Source organism: Amphimedon queenslandica, unplaced genomic scaffold (assembly GCF_000090795.2).
Source record: "Amphimedon queenslandica unplaced genomic scaffold, v1.1 AMPQUscaffold_13514, whole genome shotgun sequence".
Taxonomy (NCBI): Eukaryota; Metazoa; Porifera; class Demospongiae; order Haplosclerida; family Niphatidae; genus Amphimedon; species Amphimedon queenslandica.
In genome coordinates, this window is record NW_003546250.1 from 59,508 (window position 1) to 81,035 (window position 21,528).

The following is a 21,528-nucleotide window of genomic DNA, read 5'->3' on the forward strand; positions in this document are numbered from 1 at the left end:
TCAGTGGTGAATCACGTGATTAGATCTACTTTGTGACGTCATACGCAAATTACATTGTTGTGGGGAAGAAGGAAAGAGATAGAGCGAGTCTTTCTTGAGTCTTTAGTGATTAGTAATTGAAGGAAAGGATCAATAGATATGTACAAACTAGTGGCACTGGCCTGTATCCTACTGGGGGCTCTCGTTCTGTCAGTTTGTAAGTTAAACTGTTGAGATACATGTACCTCTCTCTCTACTAGCTGCCCAGAATGATGATGAACATAGACAATTTTGTGCTAATATTACAGATTGTGGTGAATGTGTAGGAGCATCAAATGTAAGTCCTGGTTATTGTTAATGATTTATATTGCACATGTGTATTCTTTAGCCTGACTTGTCTCAAGGAGGCAGGTGCTACTTTTGTAAGAAGACGGACAAAGGCAAAGAGAATGTCTGTCTACCCTATGGGTTTAATCTACCAATTGCTTCCTCTTCTGAATGCCCTGGACTCAACTTCAACATTGACAACTGCACCAGTGAGTGACCATACACAATACATGTAATGGTATGTGTGTTAGTGGTAATAATGGTATTAATAATGGTATGTGTGTGTATCAGTGGCAATGGTGTGTGTGTGTTTTAATTAAAGATTAATGAGTGAGTGTTTGTGTGCATAACTTTATTAATTAGTTGGTATTGTTTGTTGGGGAGTGACAATTAGTGCATGTCTTTAATTAAACCACTCTCTCTCTCTCTCTCTCTCTCCCCTAGTAACCGCTCTGGTATACATTATTCTTATTTGTGTTTTTGTGGTTCTCTTCTTTGCTGGTTGCTGCATCATCTGCTGCTGTTGCTGCTGCTGGTGTCACAGGAGGAGACAGAGGTGAGTATAAATATTGATTAATTAAAGTGGTAGTCATGTCGACAGTTAATTATTTATTCATAGTTTAAGATGACATAGTTGCTATAGACCATATAAGGAGGTCTCATGCTAGTCACATGTTTATACTTATATTTATATACCACTTCCTTTTATTGCTGTGTATTTGTATGTTAATGTTAGTTTATTTTCTGATTATATACACATGGCAATAATGTTTCATTTGCTTATCCTAAACTCATTTTGTATACATTATCTAATCTCCCTCTCTCTCTCCCCCCCTCCCTCTCTCCCTCTCTCTCTCCCCCCCCCCTCCCTCTCTCCCTCTCTCTCTCCCCCCTCCCTCTCTCCCCCTGCAGACAGAGAGAACTAGAAGATGAGAACTACATGCAGGAGAGAGACCACATTCGTCAGAAGAGCAGTGAGCGGTGAGTACAGCACAAGACAATGTTCTTCATTATTTAATAATGTCTTTCATTTGCAGTCGTGCTGAGCGTAAAGCCAAGAATGATGAAATCCGCAAGAAATATGGTGAGATTATACCCTGACCTTCCTCTCTCTCTCTCTCTGCCTCCCTCCCTCTCTCTCTTTTTCTGTCACATTAGTTATGCTAATCTTGTTTGCATGACTAATTTAACATGGCATTTACTATTGGTTGTTAATTATCAGTAACTGATAGTCTACTGGCAAGAGCATGTTGTGTACATTAAATAATGTCACATGAGTCTAGTGTAGTACTAGCTGGTGATTGTGAATGTGTGTTGCCAATAGTAATGTACACTTTAACTTAATGTACATGTACATGTATGATTATATTCAATAGTGCAGTGTATGTGTGTTATTATTATAATGCAACCGTCTTACCATGTTTGCCTTTTCTTTTGCTCTTTCCCCTCCCCCGGGGCGTGCTGACTTGAGGCCTTAACGACGACACTACTGGGACTTATAAGCGTCTTCAGTGATAGCCGCACATACCTACCTACACCTACAGTAAAGTAATATGGAGTGTGAACAATGTCAGTTTAATATTTCTTATAATTATACAACAACGACATAATAACCTGTACTATTTTCAGTAACTACCTCTCTCGTTCTTTCTTTATTATTATTATTATTATTATTATTATTATTATTATTATTATTATTGCTATTCTTCTTTAGTGTAATGATGTTAATTTTTGCTGTTTAGCTGACCTAATTTATTATTATTATTATTATTATTATATTAACATGCAATTTTTTGATTTTTAATTTCATTTTGTGTAGTCTAGTCAAAATTCACCTCAAACTCACGTACTAATTTCATTTCTAATAGACTAACTATAAAAATAAATAAAGTGCTATAGAGCAGCCAATAAAAACTACACTCTCCATTAATAACAATAATAATAATAAATTAATTATTGTCTGAGTTTGTAAGCAATCACTGGTTGGGTGGGTGTGTGGATCATTGTCTGGTAATTGACAGGAGGAAAGACTCCACCCACAAGCTCAAACTGGTACTTCCGAAGCAGAACCGACCATATTGTTTTTATTTGAACGTAAGCAAAACTTTCACCAATGCAACGATGACGTCCTATAATATACTAAGTTATACTAAAGTATGCAATGTTTTACTGACCTGCACCAAATGGTACATAAGAAAACTTTTCACTATTTGAGAGTTCTTCGTCAACAAACCTGTCAGGATTGAAGGTCTGTGGGTCGGTCCAGTTCTCATTCAATTGATGATTGACGGTAGGAGACACACAGACCTGGTGACCAGCTGGGATTGTATAACCACCAACATCCTATTAATAGTAACCGAGTTTATTAATAGTAACATGTAATGGTTTATTAATGGTAACAGTACTTGTTCAGTTTTTGCCATTCTCATCATTGTCATTATTGGTGGGCGGAGCCTCAGAGTCTCCTTCAGACAGCAATCAAGAAACGTTAGATCCTTCAACTAAAGAACAAATTCATAACAATAATAATAATAACAATAATAATATTATTATTATTATTATTGTTTAATTATTGTTATGTACATTATGTGATTGTACATGCACTTACCTGATCATAGTCCAATGGTGGACAGTTGCTGCCACACACCTCCAGCTGCTCTTCATAAGCTCTTGTCTACATGAGGTTCAGTTATTAACAGCATAAGGTACAGTTATTAACAGCATAAGGTCGTTCACTCACTTGATAGTCGGAGTGTCTAGCGAGGAAGAATCCCAACCATGAGCTAGTGGAAGATGAAGTGTGTTGACCAGCCATTAATAATCCTATTAGCAAACCAGTGATCTCTGAATCTGTTAGTGACCGACCATCTCTAATTAATAATAACAATAATAATAATAACAATAACAATAATAACAATAATAATAATAATAATAATAATAATAATAATAATAATAATAATAATAATGATAGCCATTACTTATAAGTTGTTGTTATTAAGTAGCTGAGTATGTCATCTTCTTGGTTATTTGGCATTTCTCTTCTCTTCTTTATAACTGATGTAAATATTTCAGCCATTCTCTCTCTCGCTTTATCTCTCTTCCTAATATGGATGTGGGTGGGGTTATGGGTGTGGTCTCCCTTACTTAAAGGAGGGTAGCGGCAGCCATGAAGGTAAGAGCCATGCAGCATGAGTGAATCCCCCGTCCAGGTCAGTGTAAAGCTGAGCCACTTCTTCATTCAATACACTCCTTATCTCTGGCCCTAGGGGAAGGAGTTATGGGTGTGGTTATGGGTGGGGCTTACCATGCAAGCAGCGACTGGCTGTCAGAATGATCAGCTCAGATAGAGCTTTGAATATATCTAGGGAGTATTGCTATGGTAACTGTTGCTATGGTAATTGAGAGATGAACCTCTTTCTCCTTTGTCGCCCCACCTCTCAAAGTATTTGGTAGTTTCAGTTTCAATAAGTGGAACATACCGTCTGAAGTGAGAGACGCTCAGTCCATACTTGAGCATCTTCTTCTGCTCCACAAATAACTGAAAAGACATAAAATAAATAATTACTATTGATTCAAGATACACGTATGCATGGATGCTGATTTAAATCAAAATTGAATTTTTAAAAATTGCTCCAAAATTGGGCCAAAGTCCCTGTACTATAGTACATGGTCTCGGGCCAAATTTTGGCAAAAATGAAAAGGAGAGAATTCTCCGTTTAAAAAAATTTATTTAATGCATATACATGTTCTTATGTTGTGTAGAAAGTTTGAGCTGATTCCAATCAAGTTTGGATTTTTTTACGAATTTTAAAAGTTGATTTAATTTGGTAAGTACAGTACTATTAATACAGCATATATGCTTACGTCATGGGGTACATCATAAGCCACGCCTTTTCCAAACACTGGTGTCACTAGTCGAGAATAAACTTCTTCAGCATTCAAGGACTCGTTACGTGAGTTAAAGAACAAGGAGGTGGAGTCAGAGCCAATGAGATAAGTGAAGGTACTGCCCACCATATTGAAACTGAACACATTACCATATTTGGAATGTGCAGCCAGCAGGTAATTAATGGGATCTTTTCCAAAGGAAACTGCAGCTCCAATGAAAGGGAGGGAGGAAGGAATTAATGGAGGGGGAGGGTTACCTTTCACCTACAGAAACAGCTCATAATGCAACCATTACTGTCACTGCACCTTATTGCCAGCCCTCCTCCACCAGTAATGGACCAATAGAACTGTCAGTATAAGAACTGCAACTGGCCCTACTGATGACACTATGTTAGAGAAAGAGGACTCCATCCTTCCTTCAGCTGTATTCCTGCAGCAAACTGAGCAAAGACTTATAAGACTCTGCAGGAGATCGACCCAGACTGTATGGTGAGTCATCCGACCAATCAGATTGCTGCACTCACGTGTAGTCTCCATCAGCCCATCACCCCATTGTTATCTAGTGGAAATGTCCGTCCCTCCAGCCACTGAGCTAAAGAGATGGAGACTAGCCTCTACTAATGGCCGACAGACCTGGAGCTACTGTGAAGAGGGGGAGGAGGAGGAGAGAGGACAATCCTTTCTTGAGGAAACTGCTCTTGGACTAGCTGAGGTAGCCATTACACTGTTACCATAGCAACAGGTTACCTTGTGTAGATTGGTAGAGAGAGAGCCTATCCTGTTAGTGTACTGGAGGCCATTGAACTGGGACTGGACTACTACACTCGACTGCAGTCGGACGATGGACACTGGTCAGGGGACTATGGGGGACCGTTGTTCCTCTTACCTGGTACGATAATGCATCGGTTATATTATTATTATGTATATATTAATTAAATTGTTATTATTATTAGGTTTAATTATTGTATATCATGTGACTGGTCTCCAGTTTGAGGATCATCAAAGATTAGAGATGATTCGTTATTTGAGGAATGTACAGAATCCTGATGGTGGGTGGGGTCTGTAAGTACCTCTTCCCTCCCACTCATTAATTAATATTGATAGGCACATTGCTGGCAAGAGCACTGTCTTTGGAACTGCTCTCAATTATGTGAGTCTCCGCCTGTTGGGGGTGGGGCCTGATGATAACGAGCTAATTAAAGCAAGAGAATTACTGCATCAAATGGGTAATAATAATTAATATTAATTAATTAATATTAATTAATTGTTGATAGGTGGGGCGGTTTGCATTCCTTCGTGGGGTAAGTTCTGGTTATCAGTATTGAATGTCTATGACTGGTCAGGAGTTCATACCTTGCTACCGGAACTATGGTTATTAATGATAGTTAATTAACTATCAATAATGGTTAATTATCAGGATATTGCCCCAGTGTGTTCCTGTTCATCCTTCCAAGATGTGGTGCCATTGTCGCCAGGTCTATCTGCCAATGGGATTCGTTTATTCAAAAAGAATTAAAGCTAAACCAACAAAAATAATACTAGAACTAAGACAAGTAATTTAATGAGAGGAATAACCAGTTTATTATTATTATTGTTTATTATTATTACTTATTGTTATTGTTGTTTATTATTGTTATTGTTGTTTATTATTGATTAGGAGATATATGTACAAAGTTATGAGTCAATAGACTGGCCCTCCCAAAGGAACAACGTCTCTTCTACCGACCTCTATACTCCACACTCGCTGGCACTGGACTGGAGCTACTGTAAGTGATGATGTCGTGTGATGTAATATGATGTCATATCAGTACTCCTTGATGCTTATGAATCTCATCACATATCTCGTTTGCGTGCGTGGGCGGATGAGGAGATTCTTCGACAGATCAAAGCAGATGATTCATTCACTAACTGCATCAGTATAGGACCCGTTAGTTATTAATTAATAGTTATTAATAGTGGGTGTGGTTTAGATATCCAAAGTGATCCAAATGTTGGTAAGATGGTTTGTTGATGGACCTGATTCAACTTCATTTAAAGAGCACCTATCAAGAGTACCCGACTACCTCTGGTCAGTGGTCTGTTATTAATTGATGTTAATTAACTATTCAACAGGATGGGTAGAGATGGAATCAAGATGCAGGTATTATTATTATTATTATTAGTATTATTATTATTATTATTATTATTATTATTATTATTATTATTATTATTATTATTATTATTATTAGTATTAGTATACTTTATACATAGTCTCCACCCATTGCCCCTCCCCCTTAGGGTACCAATGGATCTCAACTGTGGGATACTGCATTTGCTGTACAAGCAATACTTGAAGTATTTTATTTATTAATTATTAATCAGTTATTAATATTAGGCTTCATCATTTGACACTAATAAACACAGTCATTCTTTGTCAATGGCCCATAGCTTCCTATTAAGCACACAGGTACACTACAGTGACTGATCCTTTTAATTGCTCTATTTCAATTCAAGGTACCTGATAATCCTCCAGACTATAAGAAGTACTACAGACAAATGAGCAAGGTATGGTATGCATGTATAGTACAGCTGCTATCATGTCCCCTCCTCCTCCTCTAGGGTGGGTTCCCTTTCAGTACCCTGGAGTGTGGCTGGATTGTATCGGACTGCACTGCTGAAGGTTTAAAGTCTTTAATGTTACTAGAAGAAGAATGCAGGAGGTAATGGTATTAAAGGTTGAGTGAGTGTCACACGTGAATGTGTCTCCTTTAGTTTTATATCAAACGGAGTCACTGTCAGTAAAATGGAGGATACCATAAATGTGGTTAGTAGTAGTTAGTAATAGTTATTAGTAGTGGTGTTAATGGTTGTTATTATTTAGTTATTAAACATGCAGAATTCTAATGGTGGGTTTTCATCTTACGAAACCAACAGGGGCGGAGCTATTCTTGAACTACTTAATCCTTCGGAAGTTTTTGGTAATTTATAGTGATCAAGTTATTATTATTATTGTTATTAATAATAATAATTAATTAGGTGACATTATGGTTGATTATACTTATGTTGAATGCACTTCTGCTTCTCTTCAAGCAATCAACCATTTTAATAAAAGATATCCACAACATAGACCAAAGGAAATACAGTGAGTAATAACTATTAATAACTATTAATAACTATTGATAACTATTGATAACTTCAATAGGGAGTGTCTTTCAAGGGGTCTGGAGTATATATTAAATATTCAGAGACCCGATGGTTCCTGGGAAGGGTAATCACTAATAACTATTATTAATAACTATTAATAACTAGGAGCTGGGGCGTGTGCTTCACTTACGGTACCTGGTTTGGGCTAGAGGCATTGGCCTCCATGAACAGAAGATATGATTATGGGTATGACATCATATGACATCATCACGTTGCATCACATTACATCACAGCACTGCTGGTAGCGAAGTGAAAAGGGCGTGTCAGTTTCTTGTTGACCATCAGATGAGTGACGGAGGGTGGGGAGAAGATTTTGAAGTAATAATCAATATTAATAATAACGAAATAATTATGTCATGTGACAGTCATGTGAGAAGAGAGTTTATGTTCAGTCGGAAGAATCTCAAGTGGTCAATACTTGCTGGGCACTTCTTGGACTAATGGCCGTTAGGTATCCTCACACTGATGTCATTAAAAATGGAATAAAAGTAAATGATGATCATGATGATAGCTACAAGCGGCACTGCTACCTCTCCCTCTCTCTCTCCCTTCTAGTTGATAGTGTCCAGACAGTTGGACAGTGGTGAGTGGAAGCAGGAAGGCATCAAAGGTGTCTTTAATAAAACCTGCGCCATTACCTACACCTCCTACAAGAACGTGTTCCCCTTGTGGACATTAGGAAGGTTTTATAGTCTATACAAGGAATTGTGAACTTGCTGTTTGCTGCCATTTTTAATATTATTTTTTAATATTTATTTACATTGAACAAAGAGAAAGAGGACATTATTATTTATATTTTATTGTATTTTCAGTTTGAGTTGAGATGCTTTCTTCCCATCAAAGTTTCCACTCCATTCCTTCCCATTGTCATCAATAAACTTACCACGTCCTGTTAATCTGTAAAATAATAATAACAACAACAGCAGCAGCTGCTAGTTGTACTTGTTCTTTTGAAATTGTCCGATATATTTAGATCCATCCTCCCACGTGTAGACCCCATTACCATGATACTCATTGTCAACGAAATCTCCCTATTACCAATGGAGTCAGTTTGAGCTCATTTCAATCAAGGATATTACTTCGTATGTTGATCCGTTTGGGTGACTCATTTTTCCTTTCCCATTCATCTTATCTTGCCTCCATTGTCCAGAGTATACCACTCCATTTGATAAGTGGTGTGACCCCTGTCCTTCTCTCTCTATCCCTCCTCCTCCTCCTCCTGTCGTCTGGTTAGTTTTAAACTCTCCTTCTACAAGATACCATTAGTCATTTCATTATCAAGAGTCTCTCTCTACCGTATTTCTCTCCGTTTGGGAATATAAACACTCCATATTGATCATCAGCTCCTGATACTAACATAACATGAGAAGAATAGTAAAGGGCCTATCTAATGGCTACACTCTTTCTCTTACTGTCCGTCTTGGACTTCTTTACTAAAATAAAGAGGTACCGTTCAGTGCAAGAGCAAATAATAAGTAGTAGACCTTACCAGGCATGACCAGTCCCTCCTGAGCACTCTCTGGCTTGCTTTGCTGTTGGTCTGCAGTTACTGCCAGTTAGTTGCTAAGCAAATATTTAATTGCTATGGCAACAAATGAAACCGGAAGTTGTATGAAACCGGAAGTGCTTAAAATTCAAATTATTAATTTTTGCTGGTGTTTTGCATCATTTTAAATTTGAGCTCAATATTATCATCAGCTCCAGCTAATACACAGAATGTATAGAGAACTAATTAATTATTCATTGCTGGTGGTATTATACTAATAATTATTATTGGACTAAAAAATTAATGTTAAAATTAATTATTAAGAGGAGAGTGTCATTGTTCTTGATTCTGACGAGAGTTGAGAAGTGATATACTGCTCATGAAATCAGTCAGTAACTGCTGACTGGACATATTGGCCTGAGGGGGACAGGGAGTGACGTTAAATTATCAATTATTATTAATAATTATTATCTTACTCCTTTCTGATCTATGAATTTAGTAACACTTTTTATCAGGGTTAAATCAGCTCCTTCATCCTAAAAACAATAATTAATGTATTTACAATAAAGAGAGGGCAGACCCCTTGGCTGCTCATGAATTGATCAACTTCAGTTTCAGAGAGATTAAATGCATCTTTAGCAATCTTTCTTGCTCTCTCCGACACCTTGTCATCACTCTTACTCCCTCCCCCTCCTCCTCTTTCTTGAAACAACTTCTCTTGTCTGTGCAATTCAGACACTTCTTTAGCAAGATCCTACAACAAACAATGACAATAATTAATTATAATAATTATAAATTACTTTAATGAACTGTTGATAATGATTAATAATGGTTCTTGATTCTTTTATAGTTTCCTCCAGTTCATTGATAATCAGTTCATATTCTGTCTTCCTGTGTCTGTCTTTCTTCTCCTCATTTTCTTTATAAATGGACAATTTCCGCTGAGACTCTTCTTGCAGTGCCCTCAACTGTAGCTTCTATACAAATATTAATAAATTCCTCAAACCCCTCCCCCTCAACTAAACCCCTCCCCCTCTCAACTCACAGAAGCTTTCAGCTCTTCTTTAGCTTGAGTCAATGAATCTTTTAATTTTTCTTTTTCTTTTAAATTGAATTCTGACTGTGTCTTCATTGACGTTATCTGAACAACAATTGATAATTATTAATTAATTGATAGCCACACCCACCCTGTGCTTATACTGCTCCACTGATTGCTGGAGAGTAATCACATGATCCGAGAGATGACTCTAATTAATAAATTAATTAATCAATACATCGCTACAATTATCTTACTATTTTCTCATCATCAGTGCTGCTCTTACTCTCAAGGTAAGATATCTTCTTCTTTAGTTCGTTCATGTACTGCCTCTTGTTCTTAAGGTCTCTCTCCATATAACAACACCTGAAACACAAAACACATACAGTACACGTACATGTACATGTACATACAGTAAGTTGTAAGTACCTGTACATGTACATACAGTACATGTACATGTACACATACAGTACATGTACATGTACACCCAGTAAGTACAGGTATAATGACCTTTCCTGAAGACTCTCTCTTTCCTTCTCAATTAATGATAGTTCAGTTTGAAGGACCTTTAACTGATCACTGAGTGTACTGCACCTCTCGTTTAATAACTACAACACAATAAACAACAATAAACAACAATAAACAACAACACAATTACTATTACTTTCTTTTCAGTTCTAAATTGTTTAATATCTTCTTCTGTTGTTCCTCTCTTATCTCCCACACTAACAACAGTCTCTAGGCCACTGCAGCGTCCCTGGAGCTCATGGTATGAGTTCTCTAATAGCTTCATGTCTTCTTTTAACGACTATACATGTACATGTACATTAAATAAAGTCCCAATCCCTCCAGCTGTCAATGTACTTGTATAATTCCTTTTTGTGATGCGACTTTGTCTTGTAATGGTTTTATTTGACACTCGCACCTTTCTCTCTCAGTCTCTGCCTCTTCAAGTGATTTGACAGCAGCTGCTCTCACATCAGTAAGAACAGCAACCTAACAATAACAATACAAAGCTATTTAGAAAGTTTGAGCTGATTCCGACTTCAATTTTTCAAGTTACAGGCATTTTAAGAAAATGCCAAATTTCTGAAAAATACCCAAGGCTATAGCCCATGGTTTTTTCCAAAAAATGGCTCCGAATTCATCCCAAACTTTTATTACAATTTCTGATACATATTGATGCCCTTATGCTGTGTAGCAAGTTTGAGGTTATTCCGACTTCAGTTTTTCAAGTTACGGCCATTTTAAGAAAATGCCAAATTTCTGAAAAATACCCAAGGCTATAGTCCATAGTTTTTTCCAAAAAATGGCTCCAAAATCATCCCAAAATTTTATTACATTTTCTGATACATAGTGATGCCCTTATACTGTGTAGAAAGTTTGAGCTGATTCCGACTTCAATTTTTCAAGTTACAGCCATTTTTAAAAAATACCAAAATTCTGAAAAATACCCAAGGCTATAGCCCATGGTTTTTTCAAAAAATGGCTCCGAAATCATTCTAAAATTTTATTACATTTTCTGATACATATTGATGCCCTTATGCTGTGTTGAAAGTTTGAGCTGATTCTGACTACAATTTTTCAAGTTACAGCCATTTTAAGAAAACATCAAATTTCTGAAAAATACCCAAGGCTATATAGCCCATGGTTTTTTCAAAAAATGGCTCCTAAATCATGGCAAATTTTTATTACATTTTCTGATATATATTGATGTCCTTATGCTATAATAAGTGGGCATGGTCACCTGTTGGGTTAGGCTCTTGATCCTTTGATGTGCAACCTTCAGTTGATGGTGCCACTTACACTTGTGGGTGGAGCTTGAGTTGGAGGAGCAGGAACTGGAACAGTTTGTCTTTGAATGCTTTTTATCGGCCGAGAGCATGTGAGTTGATTGATTGGGTACAGACTGACGGACAATAGGGGGTGGGGCAGTAGGTGGGGCTGGAATGGACGGGGCATGTATAGACTGAGATAGCTTATCAATAGCTCGTGACAGTAAGTGATAACTGGCCAATATATCACCTTCTGAATATCTCCGCCTGTGAGCAGTATGGGAAGGAGACTGGGCGGTATGAGAATGAGACAGGGCAGTATGGGAATGAGTTTGTTGGTCTATTAGTGCGTGGGCTGAGAATGAGCGGCGATAGGCTAGTCTTGGTGTTTCCTGGTCATGGTTCCTGGGGATGAGGTTGACTTGAACACAGGAATTAGTAACTGATATCTGCTCAGTGTTGGTTGATTTGTTTAGGGTGTGAGTGGGAGGGGGTGGAGGCGTGGCTCGGAGATCATTAATAGTCAGTTGAAGCGAATGAATCATTTCCTCATTTTTATAACAATCATTCCTAAGCAACCTAATTAATAATAATAATAATAATAATAATAATAATAATAATAATAATAATAAAATAAATAAATGTACATATAGAATTTATGCCTAACCTGTTTTCTTCTTTCAGCAATATGATTTCATTTCTTAATTTGTTTCTAATTTCCTCTTCCTTCTCTCTCTCCAGTGAGCTGCAGGAGGCCACTCTCCTCAACTGATGCAATGCAGTATCTCTTTGACTTATAACTACACACACAAATGGATATTAATTAATTAAATGCATGTACATGTACATTAATTAATTAAATACATGGACATTAATCCCAACATACTGTATTGCTTTTCTTCAAGGAATAACTTCAGTTCATTAATGATTGTCTTATTTCTTGAGCAGGTTGCCTTGAGACAGTCTATCTCTTCCTCCTGGTCCAGTTTAATTCGTTCCAGTTCCTCACACCTGCTCCGATAGGTCACCAACTGGGACCATAGCTCAGTCGTATTCTCGTGCTGGAGGGTGCGGCTTTCTTTAACTGGGCTCCGCCCCTTATTCAATAATATCGGCTCTTGATTCGTCAGTTCTGACTGACTACAAAAAAGGATGGGCTTTAATTAGGATAGCATGTGAGGTACCTTGACTCATAAGTTTTAATTTGTTGAAGTAAGAGACCGTGAGATTCATTCAACGACTTCATCCTCGTCAGCCTCTTGTCGTGAGAGTCCCTCAACACCACAAGCTCCTCCTTCTGTTAATTAATAAAATACATTAATAATGGATACAAGTACATGTATAATAAATAAATGATACTTTTGTGTTCAGTTCAGTTCTTGCTTCAAACAGTTCTCTCTCGGTTCTTTCTAGCAGTTTCTGGTAGTTTAGGAGCTGGTCCAATACATCAGGAGACACTGTGGAGAAGGAACCATTCACCTAGCAATATTAATTAATTAATAATGTATTAATAAAGGTGTACTTGGTTGTCATGGAAATGAGACTCTGTCATTGACAGTAAGTGTTTAGTATCTTCAAGTTCTCTACACAGATACAAAAAGATAAACTCTTTACCTCTCTCTTCCCCTCACCTTTGTGTTGATTTCAGTTGTTTAGTTACATCTGATGCTATCTGTCGATAATTATTCTTTTCAGCTACTGCAATGTCAACATTTGATTTCAGTGTCTTAACCTCTTCGTCAAATTCAACTTGTAACGAGGACATTTTAGCACTAACTTCCCTCTCCTGGCAATTAAAATAAAATAAAATTTATTATTATTATTATTATTACTTGTTTTTTAAATTGCTTTAGTCTGTCCTCCAAACATTTCACAGTTTCATCAAGACACTAACAATAAATAATATCCATTAATAATAATAATAATAATAATAATTTGTACCTTTATTTTTAATAATAGTTCTTTTCTTTCATTAATTAATTCTTCATTATTCTTTTTTAATTTTCTAATTACTTCCTTGTCTGACGTCACCTCTAATTAATTAATAATCATTAATTATAATTAATTATAATTAATTAACTAACGTTTATTTTGTTTTTCAATTTCTTTAATTTTCAAGTTAAGTCTATTAATCTCTTCCAGTGCCTGAGGGGAGTGGCTATAGATTACTAGAATATTCAATAGTGCACTAACTTCTTGTAGTTTTGCCGACTGCTCTTTAATTAGAACACTCTCTTGTCTCTCAATACTTTCCGCCTGCTCCTTGTCATTCAATATTTGACTTTCTAAAACTTTAATCTTCTCTAACTGTTTGTCTACCTCCTAGAGTGCAAGCATTAATGATACATGCTGCAGTTGCAGTTCACATACTTTCTGAAGAAGGTTAATCTCTTCTTGCTTGATATAAACCAGTTGCTGTAGCTCTAGGTCCCTCTTTGCTTTTTCTCTATAAAATGAAAGAGATAGACACTCTCTCAGTCTCTCCACAGCATACCTAGTCACTACAAGACTGATGGCCTCTGAGATGTCTGGAGATTGTTTCTGGAGCTGCTTCCATAAAGACCAAACGAAGTCTTTATCAGCCTACAGTATAATAGCAATAGAGTCTATGGGCGGGTGGTTCCATGGTCTAATACCTTGCATCTCTCCAGCTCCTCCTGCAGACAGGCCACCTCTCTACTGCAGGTAGACATGTTTAAAATTAAACCAAGCCTAAGAGTCGGGGGAGGGGCTACTCCACCCAATGCATTGTGTAGTTATTTAACTTTAATATCTGCCGGTTTGTTAATTTTAATAAAAATGGCGGGTAAGTAACTGAAAATAAGCAGCAGAAATGGCAGAGAAAATGGAGAGCTCTGATCATGATACAGGGACAGGAGGAGGAGGAGGAGAGAGTAAATCTGTTGCTTCTCAGGTTCCATTTCAAGATTTCTGTGGGTAAGTCCACACCCATTGGTTACTGTCCATTGAGCCCCACCCCTTAGACTGTTAGAGAGGATCCAGTCGTTAAGTGGAACTGAGCGAAAGAAGACCAGTCTGGACCGGTTCATTAAACAATGGAGGGACACACACAACAAGCTCCACCTACCTGGTACCATCCATGTAAGATGATTAGTCAATTGGGTGTGGTTTATCTTATTAATTAATTAATAGTCCGATAGTTTCTATCCAGCCATGCGTCTGTTACTACCATATTTGGACAGACAGAGACCCGCCTACGGACTGAAGGAGGTATCACTAGCTAAGCAGTACATAGACATATTGAAGATAGCTAAAGACAGCCCTGATGCTAAGAAACTGTTAAACTATAGAACACCTCATGCTGCTAAACACGTAAGAGATTAATAACATTATTATTATTATTATTATTATTATTGTTATTATTATTATTATTATTATTATTATTAATAGGATGCAACTGATTTTGCTGGAGTAGCTTACTTTGTCCTAAGGAACCGTTGCCCTGAGAAGGGAAGGTGTGGTTAACTGAACATTGTTTCATTGAATCTTCTTCCTCTTCAATAGTCTATCAATGGAACAGGTTAATCAATGCTTGGATGAGCTGGCCCTATCTAATGTCACTAAGGACAGAGGAGGAGTGAAGAAATCTCTTCAACATTTATTAAGAAACACCTCAGCACAGGAGCAGAAGTGGCTCATAAGAATAATAATGAAGGTATGTAACATGTATCAGGAAATGTACTGTCTTTAAAGTAACTTTAAAAATTTATAAAAAATCTGGACTGTTCAATGATAGCTAGCCCATTGCTCAATAGCAGTCTCATTGTTTGTTGATCAGACACTGTTATAGTTGCCATTACATCACTTAACCAAGAGTAGTTGTTACTATAACATTATTCATTACCCCTACTCTCATGCACTTGGTCAGGTTCTGGCTATGATTTTAGTTAGCCTTGACCTCCAGTAGACGGCAGTAGTATCAACCAGGAGCCACTGTATTCACCATGACTACATTATGTATCTGCATTTACTTATTCTATAGTTTTGTATGATATTATTAATATTTCCTTAGGAGCTAAAGATAGGACTGAGTGAGAACTCAATCCTTACAGTGTTTCATCCTGACGGACAGGACCTGTTCAGTGTCACTAGCAACCTCGAGAAGGTATCCAATAATACCCAATAATATCCAATAATATCCAATAATATACAATAATATACAATGATATCCAATACACAATAAAAAATAGATATACACTGTATACTAACAATCAGTCATTCTTATACAATGAGTCAATACTCTCCTCATTAGGTATGTGTTGATCTACACTCTCCTACTGTTAGATTGAATGAGGCAGCCATTAGCTACTTCACTCCATTCAGACCAATGCTTGGACAGAGAGCCACCATAGACCAGGTGATTAATAATAATTATATTGATTAATTAATGGATTATCCTGGCCCCTCCCCCTCAGGTCGTTAAGCTAATGGATCACCAGCCTTTCTTTATTGAGAATAAGTTTGATGGTGAGAGGATTCAGTTACACAAGCAACACGGACAGTATCGGTATTACTCCAGGAGGTATGACCACACCTACTGACCACACCTCCTAATTTTCCCTCCTAGTTCTCGTGAGTACACCTCCACCTTTGGTGGGACGGAAAGAGAAGGATCCTTCACTCCTAACATACACAAGGCTTTTAACAGGTGGGTGTGGTCTTATTGGTTGCTATGACAACTTGTTTCCATGGTAGCAAGGTTCACTCCTGTATACTGGATGGAGAGATGGTTGGGTGGGACAAGGAGACTGAGTCTTACCTGTAAGGAGGGACATGTATACATGTATACACGGCTAGTACATGTAATCAGTTTATTTAATTGTTTCATGTGTTCATTTCATGCTCAGCACATGTACAGCACATGTTCATGTTGTCAAGATGTTGTTAATTTGTTTATTTTAGTCCAAAAGGAGAGAATGTTGATGTAAAGACACTAGCCCCTGTTAGTGAAGGAGGAGGAGGAGGAGAGAATGGTAAGAGCTGTATCTTTGTTTTGATAATACAATGAGATCATCCTCTCTCAACTAAATAAATAATTATGTTTAATAATAAATGAATAATTTGTACCCTCAGTCACATGTTAACCCCCCCCCCTAATCCACTTCACTGAATCAGCAAAATTTTTAATTAATCCAACAGCAGCAGCAGCTGCATTGTTTGTAAATGAGGCCTAAACTGTCCACAACAGTTCACAATATTTATTAGTGCATACATGTACATGTACCAGGTCATTATTGTAATAGATAGTGTTACTGTAGTGAATACATATACATATAGGTGTGCAGCCGTGTTTTGTTGTGTTCGATGCATTAATGATCAATGAGACTAACCTTGCTAACTGCCCACTGAGGGAAAGAGTAGAGCATCTTAACAAGTAAATGCATGAACATGTCCTTTATCAGCTAGTATCTATTAATGTATCCATTGATGTATGTATATTCTTTATTACTACTAATGAACATTAGGGTATTAATGTATATATTCATTATTACCACTAATGAACATTAGGGTATTTGAAGTGGTTCCTGGTTGCTTACATAAAGCAGAAAGAATTGAAAGATCAACAAAGTAAAGGAGATACTCTATTGTATTGCTCTCACCTCCCTCCCTCCTCCTCCTCCTCTAGGGAGGATGTGATCCTGTCACTGAATGAAGCCATTGACAGAAGAGAGGAAGGACTAGTCATTAAACAACCTTCTTCATTGTACAAACCAGACAAAAGAAAAGGTAAAGTACCTCTTCATTACTATCAGTACCAGCCGTACCTTCCCACCCACAGCTGCTACTGACAATAATTCATTTTTAAGATATTCACCTCATGCCTATTGTATTTCATGACAGGTAGTGGTTGGTTGAAGATCAAACCTGATTATGTTGATTCACTCAGTGATGATCTTGATCTACTGATCATCGGAGGATATTTTGGGGTTGGAGTGAGTCTTTTAGCCCCACCCACTTTATTATTAACCCTTTACTCCAGCGTAGGGCCGGAATGATATCCCATTTCATGTGTGGAGTAGCTGTACCTCCTGCCATCAAGGGAGACAAACCAACAGTGTTTCATTCATTTTGTAAAGTACATCCATTAATAGTTATTAATAGTTATTAATAGTTATTAATAGTTATTAATAGTTATTAATAATGATACAGCTCCTGTCCTTAGGTTGGCTCTGGCTACACTATGAATGAGTTGAGAGAGCTGGGTCACAAGTTGAAGCCACACTGGAGGAAGTTTGATACCAAGAGACCACCGGAATCAGTTATACTAGCACCTGGTTTTAAAGTGAGGGTGGGAGGGGGTGGGGCTTAGACTAATGGTACTATAGGAGAAACCTGATCTTTGGATTGAACCAAAGGATGCTAAGATTGTTCAAATCAGAGCAGCTGAGATCATTGTATCTGACAAGTGAGTATACGTGTGGATATATTACAGTAACAATAACTACATTTATTATAATTTGAATTAAAACACAAATTTGCTTGAGGCTTGTGTTATTGGATGAGTTTGTACACCAACCATAATCTGTGCTATGTAAACTATAGGTAGCATTCAGTAACCACCACCAGTATGATGTGTTTAGAAGTAGAGGAGGAGAGTCAGTGCTGAGTGTAGTATACATGTATGCTTGCCTGGCTATGATGTAGCTTGAATCTCTCTTTTTTACCTTATTTGGGTATTTAGATGTTCATGATTTTATTGATAACATAGTGTCAGTTGGTATGATAGTAGAAATAATCATATTAATGGAATGGTACATGTACATGTGTATGTATATGTGACTATGATATGTGTGTATACTGTATGCAGCTTCTGCTGTGTGTCTAAGAGCTTCCCCCTCTCTCTCCCCCTCTCTCTCCTCCAGGTACAGGACAGGTTGTACCTTAAGGTTTCCAAGGTTAGAGAGAGTGAGAGAGGATAAAGAATGGTTTGATTGTATGTCACTAGATGAACTGGAGGACCTTAAAAGAGTTAGGCTATTTTTAGAACTGAGTCTATAATTAGTAACACATTCTATTGATAGGTAGCCTCAGGTCATTTAGCTCATCGTCATTATGAGGAGGGGGAGGGGGAGGAACTCACCACGTCCAAAAAGAGAAGGAGAGTGACTAGGATAGATAGACCAGCTGGTGTTGCCTCACAGTTCAGACATACTGATGTATCCAGTGTGGAGGAGGTGGTTCTTTATCTTTATCATGTTACTTTGATTTATGTGTGTCATTCAAGGTATCTTCAATGTTTGCTGGTAAGCAGTTCTGTGTTATTAATGGAACTCCGTCTTTCAGTAAACAATATATTGAGACTAAGATTGCTGAGGTAAGCATATATTAATACTCTATTAGCCACTTCCCCTGCCCCGCCCCTCTCTATAGCACGGAGGTACTTTTGTACAGAATCCAACTACAGATACTTATTGTGTGCTGGTTCATAAACTGGTCGTTAAGGCTAATAATATTATCAGGTATTTATTTGTTTGTTTGTTTATGTACAGTATGTGTTGTGTCACACTGTTATCACTTCATTTAAGTGTAGCAGCTTTATGTGTCACATATTTTTAAGATTGTTTTTTTCTTCTTGTTTGTCATTATGCCTGACCCCTCCCCCTCTCTCTCTATTCAGTAAAGGTATTTATAATGTGGTCATGATCCAATGGCTCCTGGACTGTCTGGTGAGCAATAAGAGATGATTAGGTTTACATGCAGTTACATGTACATGTACATGTATGTGTATGCATTACATGTACATAGTGTGTAGTACATACATGTGTCTGTATGCATAATTACTATTGGCGCTGTTTAAGCAACTCTGCTAATAAACATAATAATTGGTTAGTTGTTGTATGAGAGCAGGAAGTCCTTTGTGTTAGAAAATGAAAACACTCATAACAGCATTCTATAGTAGTAGTAGCAACATTAAAACTAATTATATGTACATTTGTGCTTAATGTTGTTCATGTCCTCTCTCTCTACAGGAGACCGGGAGGTGTCTGCCATTGAAGCCCTCACTGATGTATAGCACATCCTCTGAGACTGCTAGCAAGTTCTCTGAAATATATGATAAGGTATAACAGTATTTTGTATTTATTGTTGTTGTTTATTGTTGTGTTGTTTACAGTATGGTGATAGTTATATTCATGATACTAGCGAGACAACTTTGAGGGAAATATTCGATAAAATGAAAGACAAAGTAATGTGTACATGTACAGTGTATATGTAATTTTATAATAATTCTGCTTTCTCTCCCCATCCCTCTCTCTCTCTCTTTTTAGAGGAGTTGTTCTGCTGATGAAATTGCTAAAATGGAGTTTGAGTATTTTCCAAATGAATCAGCCAAAGGACTCTTCAGACATTTTAAGTAAGAAAGGAACCTAAGACTAGGAGGGAGGGAGGGAGAGAGGGGGAGGGATAGAGGCCTGGGAAGGTGTGTTACATAAACTTTCACAAGGTTAAGTATAGCAGCTGTGTACATTTGCATCAGTAGCTGCTGTATATATACTCATTGTGGTTCGACTTTACTGTATAGTCCCTGTACTTGTACTCTTATAGAATAATAGAGTACACATGTACTCCATATTATTGTGGTTTATTCTGTGTCGCCTGATTGTCTGTAGGTTCTATTTTGATAAATATGAAGTCATTAATGATCCTTCAACAGTAAGTGAATATGTACACGTACACCTCTTTACTAATGCACTGATTAGCCGACATACATCTGTCAGTTGTATATATGGCACCTTTAAACCTATCCCTACATGTGTTTCTATAGGTAATAATAAACTCATCATTGTCACTGCCAGAATTAGATGCAAGACTGTGTGGTGGTACAGTAACTGATGACTTCAATGAATCAGTGACTCACGTCGTGTTTGATAAAAGGTAAATTAGTACTTTATGTACATGTGTATGTTGTCAATGACAACACCTTCCCAACAACAATAAGTGTCAATGTATATATCCCATGACCGTGTTATTTCACTTCAATGCCCCTCTCCTTCCAGTGACCTGCAGAGACTGTCCAGTTTAAGGTTGAAGCAGAAGTCACATGCAAAGAAAAGTCACTTTATAACCAGTGACTGGATCAGTGCCTGTATTGAACACAAGTATTGTAAGAATGAAAGACTATTTGAACCAATAGTTACAACAAAAGATTGATTATTAATTATTATTTTTAAGTACATTATTTTAAAAGTGTATTTCCGTGTTGATCCCTCCCATTACTGACACTATACCAGGATGTGGTCTATACTTCAGGTCCCCTATACATCATATAAGGTAATTAATGATAGGAGTATGTGAATGTACATGATTGATTATTAATTAATGACTTACTCGCCGCCCGGTATCAGCATTGCAATATTATTACCTATTATTAATTCATTAATTAATTACATCTATTAATTAATTTACCGTTTAATAATATTTCGTCTAATTTAGTGATTCTTCGTCCCTCTGGTGTCATCTCACTGTGAGTGGGTATGGTTAGTAGGTGTGGTTAGTTATTAACTTACAATTCCGTCACATCCTCCAGTACCACATTAACAAAGTCATCAAACCCCAGGAGTGTCCCCACGATCTCTTTATCTGAGGATTTCATTATAATGTGTATCCTACTCCCTATACACTTATCTACCAGCTCTAGGGGAAGGAGAGGGGGTAATTCAATGGTACTAGTAATTACCTAAAGGAAGAAGAGAACCCTCCATTATCTAGTAACTCTTCTTTAGTTTAGGGGACTCTCTATTGTGTGAATTTGTGTTATAAACAAAATGGCGAAAATGCACATGCCACATGTGCAAATTTTTCACTTTCAGGGCGTTACTGGGCGCGCCTTACTG

General features: G+C 37.3%; 7 protein-coding genes across 8 annotated transcripts; 3 read left to right on the forward strand and 4 right to left on the reverse strand.

Annotated features, from left to right (window-relative positions):
* The first annotated feature begins 31 nt into the window (after positions 1-31).
* On the forward strand, positions 32-2,147 carry LOC100641072 (pituitary tumor-transforming gene 1 protein-interacting protein-like). 2 transcript variants are annotated; one of them, XM_020001402.1, is made up of 7 exons: positions 32-196; positions 240-316; positions 368-515; positions 751-862; positions 1,219-1,287; positions 1,344-1,390; positions 1,771-2,147. In XM_020001402.1, the coding sequence occupies exons 1-7, from the start codon at positions 139-141 to the stop codon at positions 1,782-1,784; spliced, it is 525 nt and encodes a 174-aa protein (XP_019856961.1). In that variant the 5' UTR covers positions 32-138; the 3' UTR covers positions 1,785-2,147. The 2 variants fall into 2 exon arrangements, with proteins under 2 accessions (XP_019856961.1, XP_003383126.1); XM_003383078.3 differs by having other exon boundaries at positions 1,778-2,147.
* LOC100636481 (lanosterol 14-alpha demethylase-like) lies at positions 1,962-4,736 on the reverse strand. Its single transcript, XM_011408784.2, has 11 exons — positions 4,501-4,736; positions 4,171-4,458; positions 3,718-3,844; positions 3,611-3,667; positions 3,451-3,568; positions 3,285-3,407; positions 3,047-3,176; positions 2,915-2,980; positions 2,712-2,807; positions 2,481-2,649; positions 1,962-2,435 (listed from the first exon to the last, which is right to left on the reverse strand). Exons 1-11 carry the CDS (start codon positions 4,729-4,731, stop codon positions 2,260-2,262), a joined length of 1,581 nt encoding a protein of 526 aa, XP_011407086.2. The 5' UTR covers positions 4,732-4,736; the 3' UTR covers positions 1,962-2,259.
* Positions 4,736-8,166, forward strand: LOC100636608 (lanosterol synthase). The gene is made up of 22 exons (XM_003383129.3): positions 4,736-4,906; positions 4,951-5,083; positions 5,148-5,256; positions 5,299-5,420; positions 5,469-5,565; positions 5,612-5,747; positions 5,852-5,960; positions 6,003-6,121; positions 6,165-6,262; positions 6,307-6,334; positions 6,472-6,528; positions 6,569-6,640; positions 6,688-6,738; positions 6,793-6,893; positions 6,946-6,997; positions 7,055-7,151; positions 7,210-7,315; positions 7,376-7,441; positions 7,483-7,563; positions 7,611-7,695; positions 7,743-7,865; positions 7,933-8,166. Exons 1-22 carry the CDS (start codon positions 4,763-4,765, stop codon positions 8,086-8,088), a joined length of 2,142 nt encoding a protein of 713 aa, XP_003383177.1. The 5' UTR covers positions 4,736-4,762; the 3' UTR covers positions 8,089-8,166.
* LOC105314546 (MORN repeat-containing protein 2-like) lies at positions 8,137-8,942 on the reverse strand. Its single transcript, XM_011408790.2, has 6 exons — positions 8,867-8,942; positions 8,790-8,810; positions 8,673-8,729; positions 8,457-8,626; positions 8,320-8,408; positions 8,137-8,274 (listed from the first exon to the last, which is right to left on the reverse strand). Exons 1-6 carry the CDS (start codon positions 8,871-8,873, stop codon positions 8,175-8,177), a joined length of 444 nt encoding a protein of 147 aa, XP_011407092.1. The 5' UTR covers positions 8,874-8,942; the 3' UTR covers positions 8,137-8,174.
* A 208-nt stretch (positions 8,943-9,150) lies between these two features.
* LOC109585366 (centlein-like) lies at positions 9,151-14,389 on the reverse strand. Its single transcript, XM_020001416.1, has 24 exons — positions 14,311-14,389; positions 14,169-14,257; positions 14,045-14,120; positions 13,868-13,996; positions 13,759-13,819; positions 13,616-13,707; positions 13,507-13,563; positions 13,306-13,460; positions 13,197-13,257; positions 13,034-13,153; positions 12,859-12,971; positions 12,561-12,814; positions 12,342-12,474; positions 11,647-12,253; positions 10,764-10,895; positions 10,564-10,707; positions 10,410-10,507; positions 10,157-10,265; positions 10,051-10,110; positions 9,909-10,004; positions 9,664-9,840; positions 9,444-9,617; positions 9,340-9,399; positions 9,151-9,280 (listed from the first exon to the last, which is right to left on the reverse strand). Exons 1-24 carry the CDS (start codon positions 14,365-14,367, stop codon positions 9,197-9,199), a joined length of 3,138 nt encoding a protein of 1,045 aa, XP_019856975.1. The 5' UTR covers positions 14,368-14,389; the 3' UTR covers positions 9,151-9,196.
* Positions 14,390-14,479: 90 nt separating this feature from the next.
* LOC100636734 (DNA ligase 4-like) lies at positions 14,480-20,905 on the forward strand. The gene is made up of 29 exons (XM_020001424.1): positions 14,480-14,611; positions 14,659-14,776; positions 14,828-15,007; positions 15,086-15,150; positions 15,200-15,350; positions 15,708-15,800; positions 15,948-16,052; positions 16,111-16,217; positions 16,263-16,343; positions 16,391-16,456; positions 16,598-16,668; positions 16,973-17,069; positions 17,204-17,263; positions 17,322-17,422; positions 17,537-17,628; positions 17,676-17,771; positions 17,859-17,978; positions 18,022-18,101; positions 18,559-18,664; positions 18,718-18,870; positions 18,921-19,010; positions 19,067-19,155; positions 19,314-19,362; positions 19,666-19,755; positions 19,809-19,880; positions 19,963-20,048; positions 20,305-20,347; positions 20,460-20,569; positions 20,692-20,905. Exons 1-29 carry the CDS (start codon positions 14,508-14,510, stop codon positions 20,843-20,845), a joined length of 2,829 nt encoding a protein of 942 aa, XP_019856983.1. The 5' UTR covers positions 14,480-14,507; the 3' UTR covers positions 20,846-20,905.
* LOC100636859 (U6 snRNA-associated Sm-like protein LSm5) lies at positions 20,795-21,498 on the reverse strand. The gene is made up of 5 exons (XM_020001459.1): positions 21,372-21,498; positions 21,202-21,328; positions 21,101-21,156; positions 21,023-21,056; positions 20,795-20,949 (listed from the first exon to the last, which is right to left on the reverse strand). The coding sequence occupies exons 1-5, from the start codon at positions 21,394-21,396 to the stop codon at positions 20,934-20,936; spliced, it is 258 nt and encodes an 85-aa protein (XP_019857018.1). The 5' UTR covers positions 21,397-21,498; the 3' UTR covers positions 20,795-20,933.
* Positions 21,499-21,528: the final 30 nt, after the last annotated feature.